Source organism: Schistocerca americana, chromosome 3 (genome assembly GCF_021461395.2).
Source record: "Schistocerca americana isolate TAMUIC-IGC-003095 chromosome 3, iqSchAmer2.1, whole genome shotgun sequence".
In the NCBI taxonomy this organism is placed as follows: Eukaryota; Metazoa; Arthropoda; class Insecta; order Orthoptera; family Acrididae; genus Schistocerca; species Schistocerca americana.
The window spans coordinates 938445497-938462639 of NC_060121.1; the positions used below are offsets into that span (position 1 = coordinate 938445497).

General features: G+C 46.3%; 1 protein-coding gene across 1 annotated transcript in view; it reads right to left on the reverse strand.

Moving 5' to 3' along the window:
• LOC124607053 (WD repeat-containing protein 3) overlaps positions 1–16455 on the reverse strand; it is a 134524-nt gene extending 118069 nt beyond the window's left edge. Inside the window, exons 1-2 of the mRNA XM_047139229.1 lie at positions 16270–16455; positions 14640–14822 (exon numbers count right to left, since the gene is read on the reverse strand). Coding sequence (XP_046995185.1) covers positions 14640–14810 — 171 coding nt within the window. The 5' untranslated portion in view covers positions 14811–14822; positions 16270–16455. The remainder of the gene's footprint in view (positions 1–14639; positions 14823–16269) is intronic.
• Positions 16456–17143: the final 688 nt, after the last annotated feature.

The window sequence follows — 17143 nt, forward strand, 5'->3', positions numbered from 1 at the left end:
TCTTTCAATAAATCTGGAAGCCAAGAAACATGGCAATAACCAGGTCTCTGATACTTAGTGCCTTCTGGATCTCATGAATGATCAGTGCTTGTGGAAATCATGTTGATTCCTAAATAGGAGGTTTTTGGGCTAAAGAACAGTCATAAGTCACAAGAACAATATTTATTCAATAGCTCTGTATTCCAAACAGGTTACACAGTAGGAGCAGTCACAGAAAATGATCAATAGACAACAGATGGGACTTTTGGCAAAATGTGGAGTCTACAAATTATTAGTCAAGCAGTGGATGGAAAATGAGAAATTAGAAAGGGGAAAGGAGAGTTTTATAGCAGACTCCATCTCACGTGAGTAGAGCTTCACATTTCAGTCATGAGTATAGCTTCACATTTCAATCTTCTACTCATCCTGGGAAATTATATAAGCAGTGTTGCAGCTAACAGGGTACACTGGTTGACCAAAAGTTAATTTTTGAGTTTTTAATGTAATTTTTTCTTGCTTTTTTCATTAAACAGTGAATTACACATGACAGGTGAAATTTATAATAAACAAATTAACCCAACTCACATGTTTTCTAAGTGGAAATATTTTTTACAAAGCATAAAACTACCAATACAGTTCTTCTCACACTTTGGCCAAAAACTCTTTAAGCAATGGATGCAACAAACATAAAAATCATGTTGTTAGATCAGATGGCTGTTTCATAGTGTTGAAACACAAACAAGATTTTACATAATTCCTTAGACATTCCCAGCGATTCAGTGTCATTTCATGGATTTTGGTGTACTGCCAGTGGCCTGCGCCTTCCCATCACAATATTTCGATGTCGTAACTCAGCATATTCATCAGGTGTTTCCTGCGACTGGTCAACAAGCTGGCCATGTCCCATGGTCTGAGTGGTGTCTGGTGTTTTCTATACCGTCCACACCTGCTACAGTCACTTCTGGCTGTGCTATTTATCTCTAGGCATTCCGTTTTCCATCCACACCCATTTCCGCTGTTTTCCCCAGTGGCGGCCATGCCATGATGTTCTGTACTAGGACCGCACCCGTTATGCATGTTCCCAGCACTATCAATACACTACAGACGTTTCTTATGCTGTTGGTGACCGCTCCAGCTTTCTATCATGCCCCTGTCATTCTCCTGGCCTTGTGAGTTTGGTACGCTCCCACAAAGTGCGCTTCCTGTCAAATAAGGCTGCTGTGGGAATTGCACATTCTGTCCATGCACAACATAGCAATCTCTCATGGAGGTGGTCGCCGTCTGGAGTTCTGTACTGTGTCTGCTCCTAGGATGTGTCGTATCTGAGGTTTCTGGTGTTGATGTTGTTCCCTCTCTTGTCCGTGAGTGATACAGTTGTGTGGTCACTGGCAGCAAGCATCAAACAATGCTGCAGAAAACTGGTGAATTTTGAGTGCATGAGTAAAATAGGGCAAGTTATCACAAGGTAGTAAATCTGAGTGGTCGCACATTGGACGATGCCACCTTAAAACCACTTGGAAGGTGCCTCAACTTTCCAGTCACTATGAGAGACCTACCAATTTCCAGCTTCATCAGATCTGTGGAGCAAGTGGTCAATACTCTACCATCAAGTGTTGCAGAAGAAATTCGTAGAGACACGTGCAGGGTGCTACCAGAGCAAGGCCATCCAAACTAAACATCTCAAGAGACAAGAGGATGGCCCTCAAGAGTTTGTGGGAAGATGACAATTTAGTGCTGTAACCAGTGGACAAGGGGAACTCTACTGTAGCACTGCTGAAGACCGACTATGACCAGAAGAGCCATCAAATTTTAGAGAACCCTGCTTATAATCAGCTAGAGAATGACATCATCGATAGAGTTGGCAGGAAAACCAGGGCTCTTCTTAAGGAAACAGGATGGTGTGAAAAGTTTGTCAAGCAACTGAAAGTTAAAGCATCAGTACTACCCAGACTACATGGATTGCCCAAGGTCCATAAAGAGGGTATATCGCTTCATCCAATCATAAGCATATTGGTTCAGCCATCTACCTACCCTACAACCACCCACCTTAAGATGATGTTAGCACCGTATGTGGGGAAAGTGCATTCACCACATCCACAAATTCTCAGACTTTGTGGAATGTCTTAAAAACCTGCAAATCTCGAACACAAATATCACAGTCAGCTTTCATGTCATGTCTCTGTTCATGAGGGCACCACTTCAGGACACACTCAATTTAATCAGCAAGAGATTTGATGGAACTTTGGTTGTGGTTGTTGGGATGTTTAAAGGGGGCCTAAACTGCTAAGATCATCAGTCCCCCATTCCAAAAACAGGCGAGATGAAAATTTGCGGAGCAGGTAAAACCCCAAGGGGAAGGAGACTCCCCCCCCCCCCCCCACCCCCAGGCACTGAAAGAACACATAGGCGGCAATGAACACTACAGACAAGAAGAGTACAGATGAACACCAGACAGAAAGAAACAGAAGAAAATAAGATGGCTGGAGACTGGTTGACTGACCACGAGAACAAAAAAAAAGGGAAAGAGTCAACCATCCGACTACACACCAAACTCTGCAACCAATTATGAGAGACTCGAGGACAAGAGACACACAGAAAGGGAAAGGTGCAGGACCTCCCTATATGGAACCATAAAAAGGACTACCACGGATAAAATTTAAAACGTCGGCAGCCATGGAGGCATTGCCGCATAAAACCAAAGGCAAAGTGCCAGGGAGATTAAAAGACTGCCGGAGGGTGCGCAGTCGGGGACACTCCAATAAAATGTGGACGACCGTCAGCCGGGACCCACACCAACACAGGGGGAGATCTTCCTGACGCAAAAGATGGCCGTGCGTCAGGTAGGTATGGCCGATGCGGAGCCGACACAGGACGACAGAGTCCCTGCGAGAAGCCCGCAGGGAGGACCGCCATACATCAGTCGACTCCGTAACAGCTCGCAGTTTATTCGGGGATGTCAGGCCACGCCACTCATCATTCCACATCCCAAGCACCTTACGGCGCAACACCAACTGCAGATCACGAGCCGGGAGGCCGTTCCCCGGGATGCCAACGTGACCTGGCGTCCAAACAAAGACCACCGAACGACCAGAGCGGGTAACGGCAGAAACAGACTCTTGAATAGATGATACCAGAGGAGAAGAGGTATAGCAGCGGTCGATAGCCTGGAGGCTGCTCAGGGAGTCACTGCAGATGACGATGGACGTACCTGAGCAGGAACGCATATGCTCAAGAGCGCGCAAGATGGCCACCAGCTCTGCAGTAAAAATACTGCAGCCAGCCGGCAAGGAGCGCTGTTCAACATGGGCAGCGTGAGCAAAAGCGTAGGCAGTATGACCATCAACCAGGGAACCATCAGTGTAGACAGTCTCACAGCCCAAAAATGAGGCGAGGAGCGCAAGAAAACGGCGACGGATGGCCACAGGCAGAACCGAGTCCTTGGGTCCCCGTGCCAAGTCCAGACAGACGGACGGCCGGGGCAGACACCAGGGAGGCGTAGGTGCACAGACCCGGAAGGGAGGCAGAAGAGGGAATGACCCCAGTTCCGACAGCAGGGACTGGACGCGGACAGCAATGGAAAGCCCAGACCTAGGTCACCTTTCGGGCAGATGGACCATGGCAGGGAAAAGCAGGCGATGATTGGGATGGCCCAGCGAGCAATGCACGTGGACAGCATAGTTGGCGAGCAGTCGATGGCGGCGAATCCGCAGTGGGGGAGCCCCGGCCTCCACCAGTAGACTATCCACGGGGCTCGTACGAAAAGCGCCAGTTGCAAGCCAAACCCCACAGTGGTGTATGGGGTCCAACAACGTCAACACTGACGGGGATGCAGACCCATAGGCCAGGCTCCCATAATCAAGCCTGGACTGCACAAGGGCTCTGTACAATCTCAACAGCGTGCAGCAATCTGCACCCCAAGACGTGTGGCTCAGGCAGCAGAGGGCGTTGAGGTGCCGCCAGCACTTTTGCTTCAGCTGAGTAATATGAGGAACCCATGTGAGCCGGGCATCAAAGACGAGTCCTAAGAAGCGGCTAGTGTCCACCACTTCAAGTAGGTGGCCGTCGAGGTAAAGTTCAGGACGAGGGTGGACCGTACGATGCCTGCAGAAGTGCATAACTCGAGTCTTGGCTGCAGAGAACTGAAAACCATGAGTCAGAGCCCATGATGCTGCCTTGCGACAGCTACTTGCAGCCTGCGTTCGGCGACTCCCGTAGTCGTTGAGCTATATGAGATGCAGAAGTCGTCGGCATACAAAGAAGGAGACACCGATGACCCCACGGCTGCAGCCAGACCATTAATGGCCACTAGAAATAAGGAGACGCTCAACACCGAGCCCTGCGGGACCCCATTTTCCTGTATATAAGATGAACTAGAGGTGGCACCGACTTGCACTCGGAAAGAGCGGCGCAATAAAAAGGTTTGAAGAAAAGCCGGGAGCTGACCACGAAGACCCCACTCATGCAACGTAGCAAGGATGTGATGCCTCCATGTGGTGTCATACGCCTTCTGAAGATCAAAAAATACAGCAACGAGATGCTGATGTCGGGCAAAGGCCGTACGGATAGCAGATTCCAGCCACACCAAATTGTCCGCAGCAGACCGGCCCCGACGGAAGCCACCCTGGGATGGAGCGAGGAGACCGCGCAACTCAAGGACCCAACACAAACGCTGCCCCACCATACATTCGGCAATTTGCACAAAATGTTGGTGAGGGTAATGGGACGATAGCTGTCCACTGCCAGTGGGTCCGCACCGGGCTTCAAGATGGGGACAATAACACCCTCTCGCCATTGCGACGGGAACACGCCCTCGCTCCAAATGCGGTTAAAGATGGTGAGGATGTGTCTCTGGCAGTCCCTGGAGAGATGCTTCAGCATCTGCACGTGGATGCAGTCTGGTCCTGGTGCTGTATCAGGGCAATCGGCGAGGGCAGCGAGGAATTCCCTCTCGCTGAAAGGAGCATTGTATTTTTCAGAACGACGCGTGTGGAATGATAACGGCGTCTGCTCGGCTCGCTCCTTTAGAGAGCGAAAGGCGCGGGGTAAGTTGCAGTTGCAGAGCTCGTAGCAAAGTGCGCGGCAAGGTGTTCAGCAATGGCGGCAGCGTCCGTGCAAACAGTGCCATCCAGGGAGATCCCAGGGACACCCATAGGGGTCCGGTATCCATAAATCCGCCGGATCCGGGACCACACGAGTGAGGGAGAGACACGGGAGCCCAAGGATGAGACATACCTTTCCCACCACTCCTGCTTACGCCGTGCAATAAGACGACGGGCCAAGGCACGGAGCCTCTTAAAGACGATGAGGGTCTCCAGAGACGGGTGCCGCCTATGACGCTGGAGAGCCCGCCTACGGTCGCGAATAGCCTCAGAAATCTCCGGCGACCACCAGGGTACAGCCTTCCTCCGAGGGAGACCAGAAGAGCGGGGGATGGCAGCCTCGGCCGCAGAAATGATTGACGTGGTCAAGACACGGACCACCTCGTCAATGTCACCCTGTGGGGGAGGGGCAATGGTGGCAGCGGAAGTAAAAGCCGGCCAGTCAGCCCTGTTGAGAGCCCAGCGGGGCAGGCGCCCAGAAGAATGACACTGGGGCAGTGACAAATAGATGGGAAAATGGTCACTACCACACAGGTCAGGATGCACTCTCCAGTGGAGGGATGGGACAAGTCCGGGGCTGCAAAGAGAGAGATCGATGGTCGAGAATGAGCCATGGGCCACACTGAAATGCGTGAGAGCACCGGTGTTCAAGAGGCTAAGGTCGAGCTGAGCCAACACATGCTCCACGGCCCGACCGCGGTCATTGGAGACAGTCCCACCCCATAGAGGGTTGCGGGCATTGAAATCGCCCAGAAGCAGCAATGGTGGGCGGAGTTGAGCCAGCAGCGCAGCCAAGACATGTCGGGGGAGCTCCCCATTCGGAGGAATGTAAACAGAGCAAACAGTAATAGGCGGCGAGAGCTCAACCCTGGCAGGGACTGCCTCGAAAGGCGTCAGAAGGGGTACTGGCGAGCTACAGACAGAGTGGTGAACAAAGAGGCAAACCCCACCTGACGCTCGTTGACAGGCAGCGTGGTTCTTATAGTATCCCCGATAACCGCGAAGGGCGGGGGTCCGCATTGCTGGAAACCAAGTTTCCTGCAGAGCAATGCAGAGAACAGGGGAAACACTCAGAAGCATCCGGAGCTCAGGCAGGTGGCGGAAATAACCGCCGCAGTTCCACTGGAGAATGGAAGCAGGAAGGGACTGGGGGGGGGGGGGGGGCGTGAAGGCGACTAAGAGGCAGACGGCGCCTCAGAGCCAACTGTCGCCACCGGGGGAGAGTCAGCTGTGTCCATAGGAAAGGCCCCCGAGGGTTCCCTGAGGGCGAGATCCGCAGCAGAGGCGAGGATCTCCACCTCATCCCCGGAGCCAGAACTATTTACAGCAGGTGGTACTGAAACCGCCGGAACGTCCTTCTTCTTGGACACGTTCCGTTCCTTCTTCTTGCATCTGTCCTTAGGGTTAGAGGGCTGGGAGAGCTTCTCTGAAGGAGCGTCGCAGAGGCCCTACGACCAGCAGGTGGCGGAACCTTCAGCCACTGGCTGACATCCGGCTGGGTAGGAGAAGAAACGGAGGAAGGGAGAGCCCTGAGGGACCCCTTCTGCGAGAGAGGAACCGGCAGAGGCAATGCCGGCGGAGAAGGAGGGGGAGGGATCAAGCCCCCCGGTTTTGGAGCAGATGTCACTCCCGAAGTAAGTGTGGGGGGGGGGGGGGGGGGGGAGCGACAGAAGAGGGTTTGCCTCCAACTGCTAAGGGGGCAACAGAGGAAGGCTTGCCCCCGGACACGAGGGGGGCAGACAGAGATGCACGGCCCCGAGGGCCCACTGAAGGCGGCATAGATGAGGCGACAACCGCCGCTCGCAAGGGCGACGATAACGTGGCTGCAGCATAAGATGTTCGAAGGGAAGCAGGATACAACCTTTCAAATTTCAGTTTTGCCTCTCGATAAGTAAGCCGGTCCAGGGTCTTAAATTCCATTATCTTCCACTCCTTATGAAGAATGGGGCAATCCGGCGAGCAGGGAGAGTGGTGCTCCCCACAGTTGACACATACAGGCGGAGGCGCACATGGAGAATCTGGATGAGAGGGGCGTCCGCAATCGCGACATGTGGCGCTGGATGGGCAACGGGAGGACATATGCCCAAACTTCCAGCACTGGAAGCACCGCATCGGGGGAGGGACGTATGGCTTGACGTCACAACGGTAAACCATTACCTTGACCTTCTCGAGCAAGACATCACCCTCGAAGGCCAAGATAAAGGCACCTGCGGCCACCCTGTTAGTCTTGGGTCCTCTATGTACACGACGGACAAAATGTACACCACGTCGTTCCAAGTCGGCTCTCAGCTCGTCGTCGGATTGTAACAATAGGTCATGATGGTAAATAATCCCCTGGACCATATTTAAGCTACTGTGGGGAGTGACGGTAACAGGGACGTCACCCAGCTTATCACACAAGAGCAACGCTCATGACTGGGCTGGGGAGGACATCTTGAGGAGGATGGACCCATTCCTCATTTTAGACAACCCCGCCACTTGCCCAAACTTATCCTCCAGGTGTTCCACAAAAAACAGAGGCTTCGTCGTAAGAAAGGAGTCACCATCAGTCCTGCTGCAGACAAGGCATTGTGGTACATAAGGCTCCCACTTGGCACTAGATGTGCATCCCTCCCACGGCGCAGCCAACGAGGGGAACGACTGAGGGTCATATTGCACAGCATCAAAGTCAACTCTGCCTCGCTTAGAGACGCTGGTGGCCGTGCGACCACCAGCTTGGTGTGATTTATTGCGTTTCATTGCGCCACATCCGCCCAGATGCCACCTACTCCGAATGAGGGCTCTCCCCAAGGGCGCCACCCAGCCAAAGCAACGGGTACCTGGCCGATATCCCGTTGCCCGGAGTCCCCGTGCCCCAGACAAGATGGGCACTTACTCCTTGGCATGCGTGGGGAGGAAACAGCTCTGGCATCTGTAGTGCGATCCCTGCATGGTCAGGGGGCTACCACCAAGAGGGTACATGACGACCCCACCACAACAGACTGGCTCCCGTGCTGGATTTTAGGTGTTGAAAGGGCCCACAGTTGTCGGGGGCGCTAAGAAGGGGATTGCGCACAAGACAAGAAGGAGGCAACCCAGAAGACGTTGGATGTAAATCCCGCCACACGACAATAGGCAGCATGCAAGGTGGTGGTGCGTGATGGACCACTAGAAAAACACCACGTAAGGCATCCTTCCCCAAATGGCACGCACTAACAACGGAAATTTGGAAAAATGGAGGTCAAACCCAAGAGGGGACCATCACATTAAGGCCGAAAAGTTTGAGACTCCTTTTAGTCGCCTCTTACAACAGGCAGGAATACTGCGGGCCTATTCTTACCCCCGAACCCGCAGGGGGGGATGGAACTTTGCTGGACCATTTCAGGCATATTTTAACATGGACTTACTTACTATGTGGAGGCCAATTTTAGAACAGACTGAAGGAGTCGCGATGGGTAGCCCCTTATCTCCGGTAGTGGCAAATCTGTTTATGGAGAGATTCGAGGATGAGGCACTTGCTAATGCTGTCTAACAGTCAACTTCTTTCTTCAGGTATGTTGATGGCACATTCGCTATTTGGCCACATAATTAAAAAAAAAACTGGACGACTTCCTTGACCATCTGAACTCTAGACTCTCCAACATTATATTAAAAATTGAACTAGAGAATGATGGTCAACTTCCACTCATGGATGTCCTAGTGAAAAGGAAGACAGATGGCACATTAGGCCACGGAGTATATAGGAAACCAACGTACACTGACTTCTATCTACAGGCTGACAGCTGCCATTATCCAGTGCAGGTGAAAGGGATACTGAGTACACTTGTACTCCAAGCCAAGATACTGTCAGACTCAGACAGCTTGGCAGCAGAGTTAGAACACAGCAAGTGTTTACAGACAACTGGTAATCAAATAGGTATATCCAAAAGCGCGACATTCCACCAGGCTACCTGATATAATGGGAGAGGAACAAGAACAAGAGGGTAGCCTTTCTACCATATACAGGGCCTCTATCCACTAAGATCAGCAGGTTCCAGGAAAAACACAAAATCAAAAGCATGTTCCGCCCACCAAACACGATCAGGGTGCTCCTTGGTATGGTCAGAGATGATCTGGGGTTAAGGAAACCTGGTATCTACCTTATACCATGCGAATATGGTATGCCTCACAGCTGTCAAACCACGAGAACAGTTGAAATTAGATGTAAAGAACATCAAAGAATACCAGGCTATACAACAGGCCACTAAGTCAGCAGCAGCAGAACATTGCCTGGAACTTGAACACGCCATGGATTATGATAAAACCAGGATCTTGAATCAGACCCACTGCTTTGGGGATAGTGTGATTACTGAATCTGTCATAATCAAGATGACGGAGAACCTGAACAACCAGAAGCAGGATACCAGTTCAGTACAGCATGGAATCTGGCTCTAGTATTACTACAGAAAAAATGGAAAAAGAGGTCCCTTCTCTGGTAATGAGCCTCAGACAACCAGGGGCACAATTAACAGAATCAAATGTTTTATGGAGTACCAGGTGGCAGCTACCTCCTCAAGATACAACTGCAGCAATCATGGACAAGAGAGGGAACAGCATCAACTACCAGAAACCTCAGGACCACACATCGTTGGAGTGGATACAGTACAGAACTCCAGACGGAGGCCACTGCCACTTGGGACTGTTGCAGCATGCACAGACAGAATATGCAATTTCCACGGCAGCCTGATTTGGCAGGAGGCACACTTTGTAGAGGCATACCTACCCCAAAAGGCCAGGAGAATGATAGAGAGCCAGAGTGGTTGCCAACAGCACAAGAAACGTCTGCAGCACGTTGATTGTGCTGGGAATACATCTGACAGATGTGGACCTGGTACGGAACACTTCAGCACAGTTGCCACTGAAAAAACAGCGAAAACGGCACACCTAGAGATAAATAGCACCACCATAAATGGCCGCAGTGGGTGCGGATGTCTTAGAGAACACCAGACATTGCCCAGGCATAAATATGGGACAGCGTCAGCTTATCAGCCAGTCACAGGAAACACATGATGATGACGCCCAGTTACAATGTCAAAATACTGTGTTGGAAATACACATACCACCAGAAGTACACCCAGTTCCACCAGATGAAAAGACATTTTCTGTAATCTCGAAGGAAAAATTCAATAAAAAGAACTTCGTATGTGTCTCTCAAGAGCCTTGAAGTGGTTATTTTAAATATCTCAGGCTTCTTAAACATTACATACATTTCATCTGTTCTTTTAATTTTAAAAAAAAAAAAAAAATAAATAAATGTTCAAATGTGTGTGAAATCTTATGGGACTTAACTGCTAAGGTCATCAGTCCCTAAGCTTACACACTACTTAACCTAAAGCATCCTAAGGACGAACACACACACCCATGCCCGAGGGAGGACTCGAACCTCCGCTGGGACCAGCCGCACCATCTTTTAATTACTCCAGTCCACTATTGGTAACTTTCCACAGTCTTGTTACTAAGTTTCCTTATTTCTTGAACTATCAATAGTCAAGAGTTAGTTTGGGTTGTGTGCTCCTTCCATCTCCTGTATTATTTTCATTCTTTTGTATATAGCCACATCACATTTGCTGTATACAAGACCCTATGGATTATTCTTGCTCTTGTAAGTAGAAAACTGATCTAATTTTACAAACTCCATTTTAAAAAAGTAGCATCTTCTGCCAACAAAATTAATTTTTGCAATGAGATTTATATTCACCAATAATTTAAACCAGCAGTTTGAAATTTTTCCATACTTCCATCATGATATGCACTACAGTCTGCTACGTACTCATCTTCCATAAACAGATTCAGTATATCCAAGACTTACGATTTTGCAGATACAAAGAAGGATCACTAAATGGAATCTTTGTAACCCAACAATTTATTTCCCGAAATCTACTAGTAAGCCTCTTAATAATGCTGCCTTTATTACCTTTAATAATGATATCACAGGAAGACGGTGTTTTCCGGTCAGAATTCGCAAATGCTGACTACATAGAAGATTACAAAGAAAATGGCTCACAAGTTACAGTGATGTGGACAAAACTAGTAACAGCCTCTGAAGAACAAAATGAGAGCTGAAATAAAGATAAAAACCACTGTACACTTGTAATCACTCAATTACTTAACATACTGTAAAACCCCACACTCGGGACATCTCAGAATTGGGAAAATTTGTGACTCATCCTCTCCACAGGCTCTTAGTAAGTGCTATTCTTGCATAAAAATTAACTTAATACAATAGACCTACTTAGAGACCGAGACAGTTGTCATCTCATTGGTTTCAGAATGCTGAAGTGTGTATTTACCAGCATGCTCCACAGACATTGGATATGATGACACTGTTGTTTGATACCCACAATTAAATCATTCCAGCTGATTAGTAAAATTTATTTTGGATGTTTGGTTAAATATGACTACAATTGCATCAGTTCTACCAGTTGAGCAAACTGTTAAAACAAACGCTAAGTATGCTAATGTAAATTAGTTCCCAATATTTGTATTCTTCTGCCTACTTTCATTCCAGTGAGTGCTGCTGAGAACTGAAAAACCTGTACAACATTTTTAAAGGTCTACATTAAAGTAAACAAAACTGCAGACTGTCATAAAACTTACTGTAGCTTACTTTTAGTCTTTATTTTTCTAATATCAAATGGCCAACAAACTGTTAACGATTTCTCCCTCTCATAGGTGTTACAACAGGGTTTGATCAAAATCTGTCTATGTAAGTAATAACGTAGACATGGTGATGATAAACAGTGAAATACATCCAAACCACAATATAGGAAAAAGTATTGACAACTTCACAACATTACAAATTTAATTCACTATTTCTGTTACAAATGTGGAAAGGACCTCTTTTTATTTGAAAGAAAGTGAGGAACAGTGGACTATCATAAATTTATAAAGGTTTCAGGTTAAGTTATCAAAGGGAAACACTATTTGCTTTAAAGTTTCTCGAGCATGCACCTGGTTAGTTTGGTTGTTGTAGAATGATTTTTCAATAGCATAATGTTCCATGATCACCAAGTTATTCCTGCAAACTTACAACCTGGGCCGAAGGGTGACTCACCTCACACATGTACTGGTAATATTGCGAAAATGGAAAGTGCTACTGATGTGCGGTTTTCACAAAATGGGCTTGCAGTCTGGGCCTCATCTTTACCCAATCAACAGATTGTAATAATACTGGGAAAGTGTATTTTTGTGCAAACATACAGTTTTTTAAATGGAACAATGGCTATTGATATTAAAAACTAAAATTAGGCTAAATTCAGCTGTCAGTGGTGTTTGTTGCATAATTCTAGTGCGAGTCATTTACAAGATATATTTTTAAAAGTTCCCACACCAACACCTGTACAATACCTGTGGAAGCACACACTAAAGAACAACATCAAAGTCCATACACCAGTTACGTGGATTCTGACCAGTAATGAGAGAACTGACCATCACAGGTTGGGTACAAAATGATAACTGGCAGCAGTAATATACACTTCCAGTCTGGTACAGAATGACTGCTGCACACATGCTAGCATTTCTGCAGAGGTGTCCGAGCAGACTACAGTAATACATCATCGCATATTATCAGGTGTAACTGGTATGTCTGTGTAGATAGCATCTTTCAGCCATCCCCGCAGAAAAAAAGTCTGCAGGTGTGAAATCTGGGGAAAGGGCCAGCCAAGGTAAAGGTCCTCTGCAACCAATACAATGATTTGGATACAATTTGTGAGAAATAATTCATGAAGACATGCTGTAGTACTTCATGCACTATGGGATGGGCAGCCATCATGTTTGTACTGCAGGTTCCTCCTAGTCTGCAGAAGAACATCTTCTAGCACCCGTGGAAGATGGCCTGTTAGGTGGCTGCGATACTTGAGCATGTTCAGTTTCCGTCTATGAAAAAAGGGCGTATGAGCTGATGGTTCACTGTCATACACCACACTTTTACACTTCATGGGTACTGATGGTCCACTTGATGAAGCCAGCAGGGATTGTCAACAGACCGACAGTGCATACTTCGGTAGTTTACCTGGCCATGATTGGTAAATGTGGTTTCATCACTAAACAAGATACAGATGCAGCTGGAATATCCTGTTTTAATGCCAATGTACAGAAGTTAGTACGATTATCATAATCATTTCCATGCAGCTCTTGATGGGGTGAGATCTGACAGAGATGGAACCTACGTAAATGGAGAAAGTGTAGGGCACTTGCCTCATGAAACATTTCTGTGCAATTGCACTGGAAATAAAGTGGAGATCAACTGCAACAGCAGAAGGAACATTTACACTACCACCTTCACAAAACTGGTTGAATAGGTTGATAAATAATTGCTGAAACAGTTGACATCTACTGAGATACACCATAGAAGAACAATCTGCATTTTCCTACACTCTCCATACACCATGAGCATACAGGCTTTTTCTGCAATGGTAAATCCCATCATCCATTCACGACCTACTGCTTGGACTGTCATAAATTAACTGACTAGTGACACACAATGCACTCGAGGAACACACAAGCACACTGGAAGCAAACATAACAACACCACAACTAGCAACTATGCAGGTTGAATGGCACACACAAGTGTCAGTGCATGGAAACTTTTCAAAATACGATATTTATAAAAAAAAAAATAATAATAATAAATCTCCCAATGGAATCCTGAACAAACACAACTGACATTCTAATTTACTGCAATTTTAGTTTGTTAATATCAACAGGCATTGTTCCATTTAAAAAACTGCGTTTCCACAAAAAATACACATTCTAAGCATTATTACAATGTGTCTACTGGTTAGCAATACTGGCCCATAACTACCAATTCATTCTGTGAAAACTGGACATCAACAGCACTCACTTTCCATTTCCAGAAAATTTCTATGTCAGTGTTAGGTGATTCACCATGTATAATTACCTTACCACACGTTCGGATTCTACAAGCAAGTCACCCCCACACTGCAGGCAGTTTGCACGTTATGCAAACAATGCAAGGACAGCTTTTTTTTTTTTTTTTGGGGGGGGGGGGGGGGGACTACAAGTATACATACCAACTCACCCAGCTCAGGACATGTCAGTAGGAGGTACCTGATAATAATGGTACGTTATGCCATTGAAAATTCATTCTATTTTCTCCAAAGGCCAATCCATTCAGCTGCATGCCAGAGATTTTACAGACAGTATGTTTCATTGTTCACATTCCCTTGATTCTCAGAATGGCTCAGCCTGACAAATAAACCAAAGGACACTACTACTTGTCGACATTCAAATACATGGGAGAATGAGGTCCTGCCATCATCTGAGTTGATGTCAAGAGTGTAGAAGATACACAAGACTATTCACATTTTATAACAATATTATGCTACTGCCCAGAGTCAGTAAGTTTTCAATCAGCTTTCCTGCCTGTGACACCTGCATTGTGCAGTAACATGTCAGTTTCCCTTGAAACATATGACTTCCTTTACTAGAAAACAACAATTTAAAAATAAACTTTTTTACTAAATTACTAAATGATAGAAATCATTCATATTACAAAGCAATTCTCCAAAAATACATAATTACCTTTTCTCCAAGACGCAAATCCCATATGATTATGTTCTCTGAAGCTCCTACGCCAACAAACCTTCCGGCCTGACCTTCAAGTGTAAGAAATACTATATTGCAGTCAGTGCTTGCTATTATATTGAAATGTCCTGATGGCGAGTATCGTAAATATTGCTTTGTAAGGCCCATTTTCTAATGCCACTGAAATACAAAACATACAAAAATACAGTGATTCAAATATTTTTATGCAAAATTACACTCTTGTATAGAAATACATATTTTTATTATACTTGTTAAATGTCCATAAAAATATTTGAGCTAACTATGTGCATGCAAACCTGGAAAAAACAACCCCCCCCCCCCCCCCCCCCTCTTACACAAACAAGCTACGTTGTTACTTTCCTAGATGTGGCCAATGTAGCCTGTTGCTTATAGTAAATATATTGCATTATCTGCACTGGTGAAGTGGTTTATGAGGTGACTAGCAACTTTTACGTATGCATTTTGCTCAATGCTGATAGGAGTAAAGAGAGTGATATGTTGCATGAAGAGGCAGTACCTGATGGTGAGAGTCCCTGATGTACATATTATGGACCAAAATACTCATGAGCGATTTCTCTATTGTATATACATTTCTGAATCTACATTACTATTTCTATTACTTATTAAGCGAAGTATATTAAGTATGGAGCATACAATTAGTAACAATTGATCCTATTTGAGATTAAAAATGTTGCAAATTGAAGTTTAAATGTCTCATAATTATGAGTTTTAAATATGAAGTAACGTATAGGCAACAATTAACCAAGACTTCCAGCTATGCTGAAGATGAATCGATCAACACACGCACAAGAACACATTGTAAGCATTGGTAACACAGGAGACACTTTCCTCCCACTCCTCTAGGTCACCATGTGTAACTACATGCCATCTACTCATAGATGCTCCAATACTGCTGTATGAACCACTTTCCAATGTGATATAATTGTATTCAGCACATACTTAAGCACAAGTACGTATTACAGTGCATGACAGAAGTACAATGCAAACTTTGACACTATGTGTAGGGTTCAGTTAGAACGCTCATTCAAAACAAGAAGCACATCATGTTTGCTTATACCAAGTACAAATCTGATGCAGCTAACCTCAAATTTGCCATCTTAACTGGAAACAAGCAGCTTATGAAACTTACCTAAAATATATTGCAGCTAAGTAGGGCAATTACTCAATTTTCATCACATAAAAAAATTAAAAAAAACACATTTTGTCACACAAAGGAATAATCTGGACATAAAGAGGATATAGAAAAATAGACTGCTTGCATGTCCTGGACACCATTACAGAAAACATAATGAGTATGAATTATTGCCTACCTGGTAATAATTGATTTTGAGAAAACCTTTGGCTCTGGTTCAAAAAAAGTATGCATTAAGAGCCACTGAGAATCAATGGTTAATCAAATGTGAGAGGCATTGTGTTGCAGGAGAAAAGAATGCTCTTGTTTTATACTTTTATCTTCAAATCAGTAAAATCAACTTATGTATTTAACTATAATAACTATTTCCATTTGAATTAGGCCATTCTCTCATATTTCATATGGACAGATAACAAAAAGCAACTACATATTTTTTCCGATCAGTGTACTTACCGAAACGACGATGTTTTCGACACTTGGCAACTGGCACATCACATGTGGACTGAACAGGGTGCAAATAACTTATAACTACACACCGATGAATACATAAATATTACTCGACAATATCACTCCTTCTATCACCTACAACATCTATCAACTCGTTGCCAAACACGTGTTGTTTTGTTTACACCTTACAACTTTGCCATAGCAAAGATCTTCACTCGACGCTGACGCTTTACAAAAGGGCCTTGGCCTTGGCCCGAGGTGTAGGAGTTTGGACTTATTACAGTCGTTCCCCCTGTTCCTGGTGATGCGATGGTGATGTGGCCTCACTGTGTGGTGTGTCCTCTCGTTGTCCGGTGTCTATTCTGTCCTGGCTACTAGCATGCAGGCATACTAGTGGACTTTGATGTTTTAGGTCTTCTTTGTCTCGCGAGAGACGTTCTGCAGCGCTGTCTGCAGTTCTGCAGACAGCTTCCTCGAGCCGTCGCGAACCTCGTTCCTCAGCCGCACGACTGCGTCGTCTAGGATGTATTCCCAGTCGCGCGGAGTGAAGACCGGGTTCGCGTTGATGGTGTTGAGATCTTTCTTTGTGACGAACTCGAGCAGAATTGCCCGATGCCCGCCACATATGTCAAACGGCCTGTGCGGCAGCGACGGCTTCCGTACCCCTTCCGCCTGGGCGAAGCGGTACGGGTTCTTTTGGGCGTTGAAGCGCCCATCCCGTACGATGGTGGCAATCTTGTTCAGCACGTTTGGCATGTTCGTGCTGTCCGGGAAGGGTATGATGTCCGTGCGAAGATTGATTGCCATCCTCTTCTTGCTTCCCTTTCTGTGTTGCCTTCCCGCCTGGAGCTGGGGAAGGAGAGGACGGTGCCACGTCCAT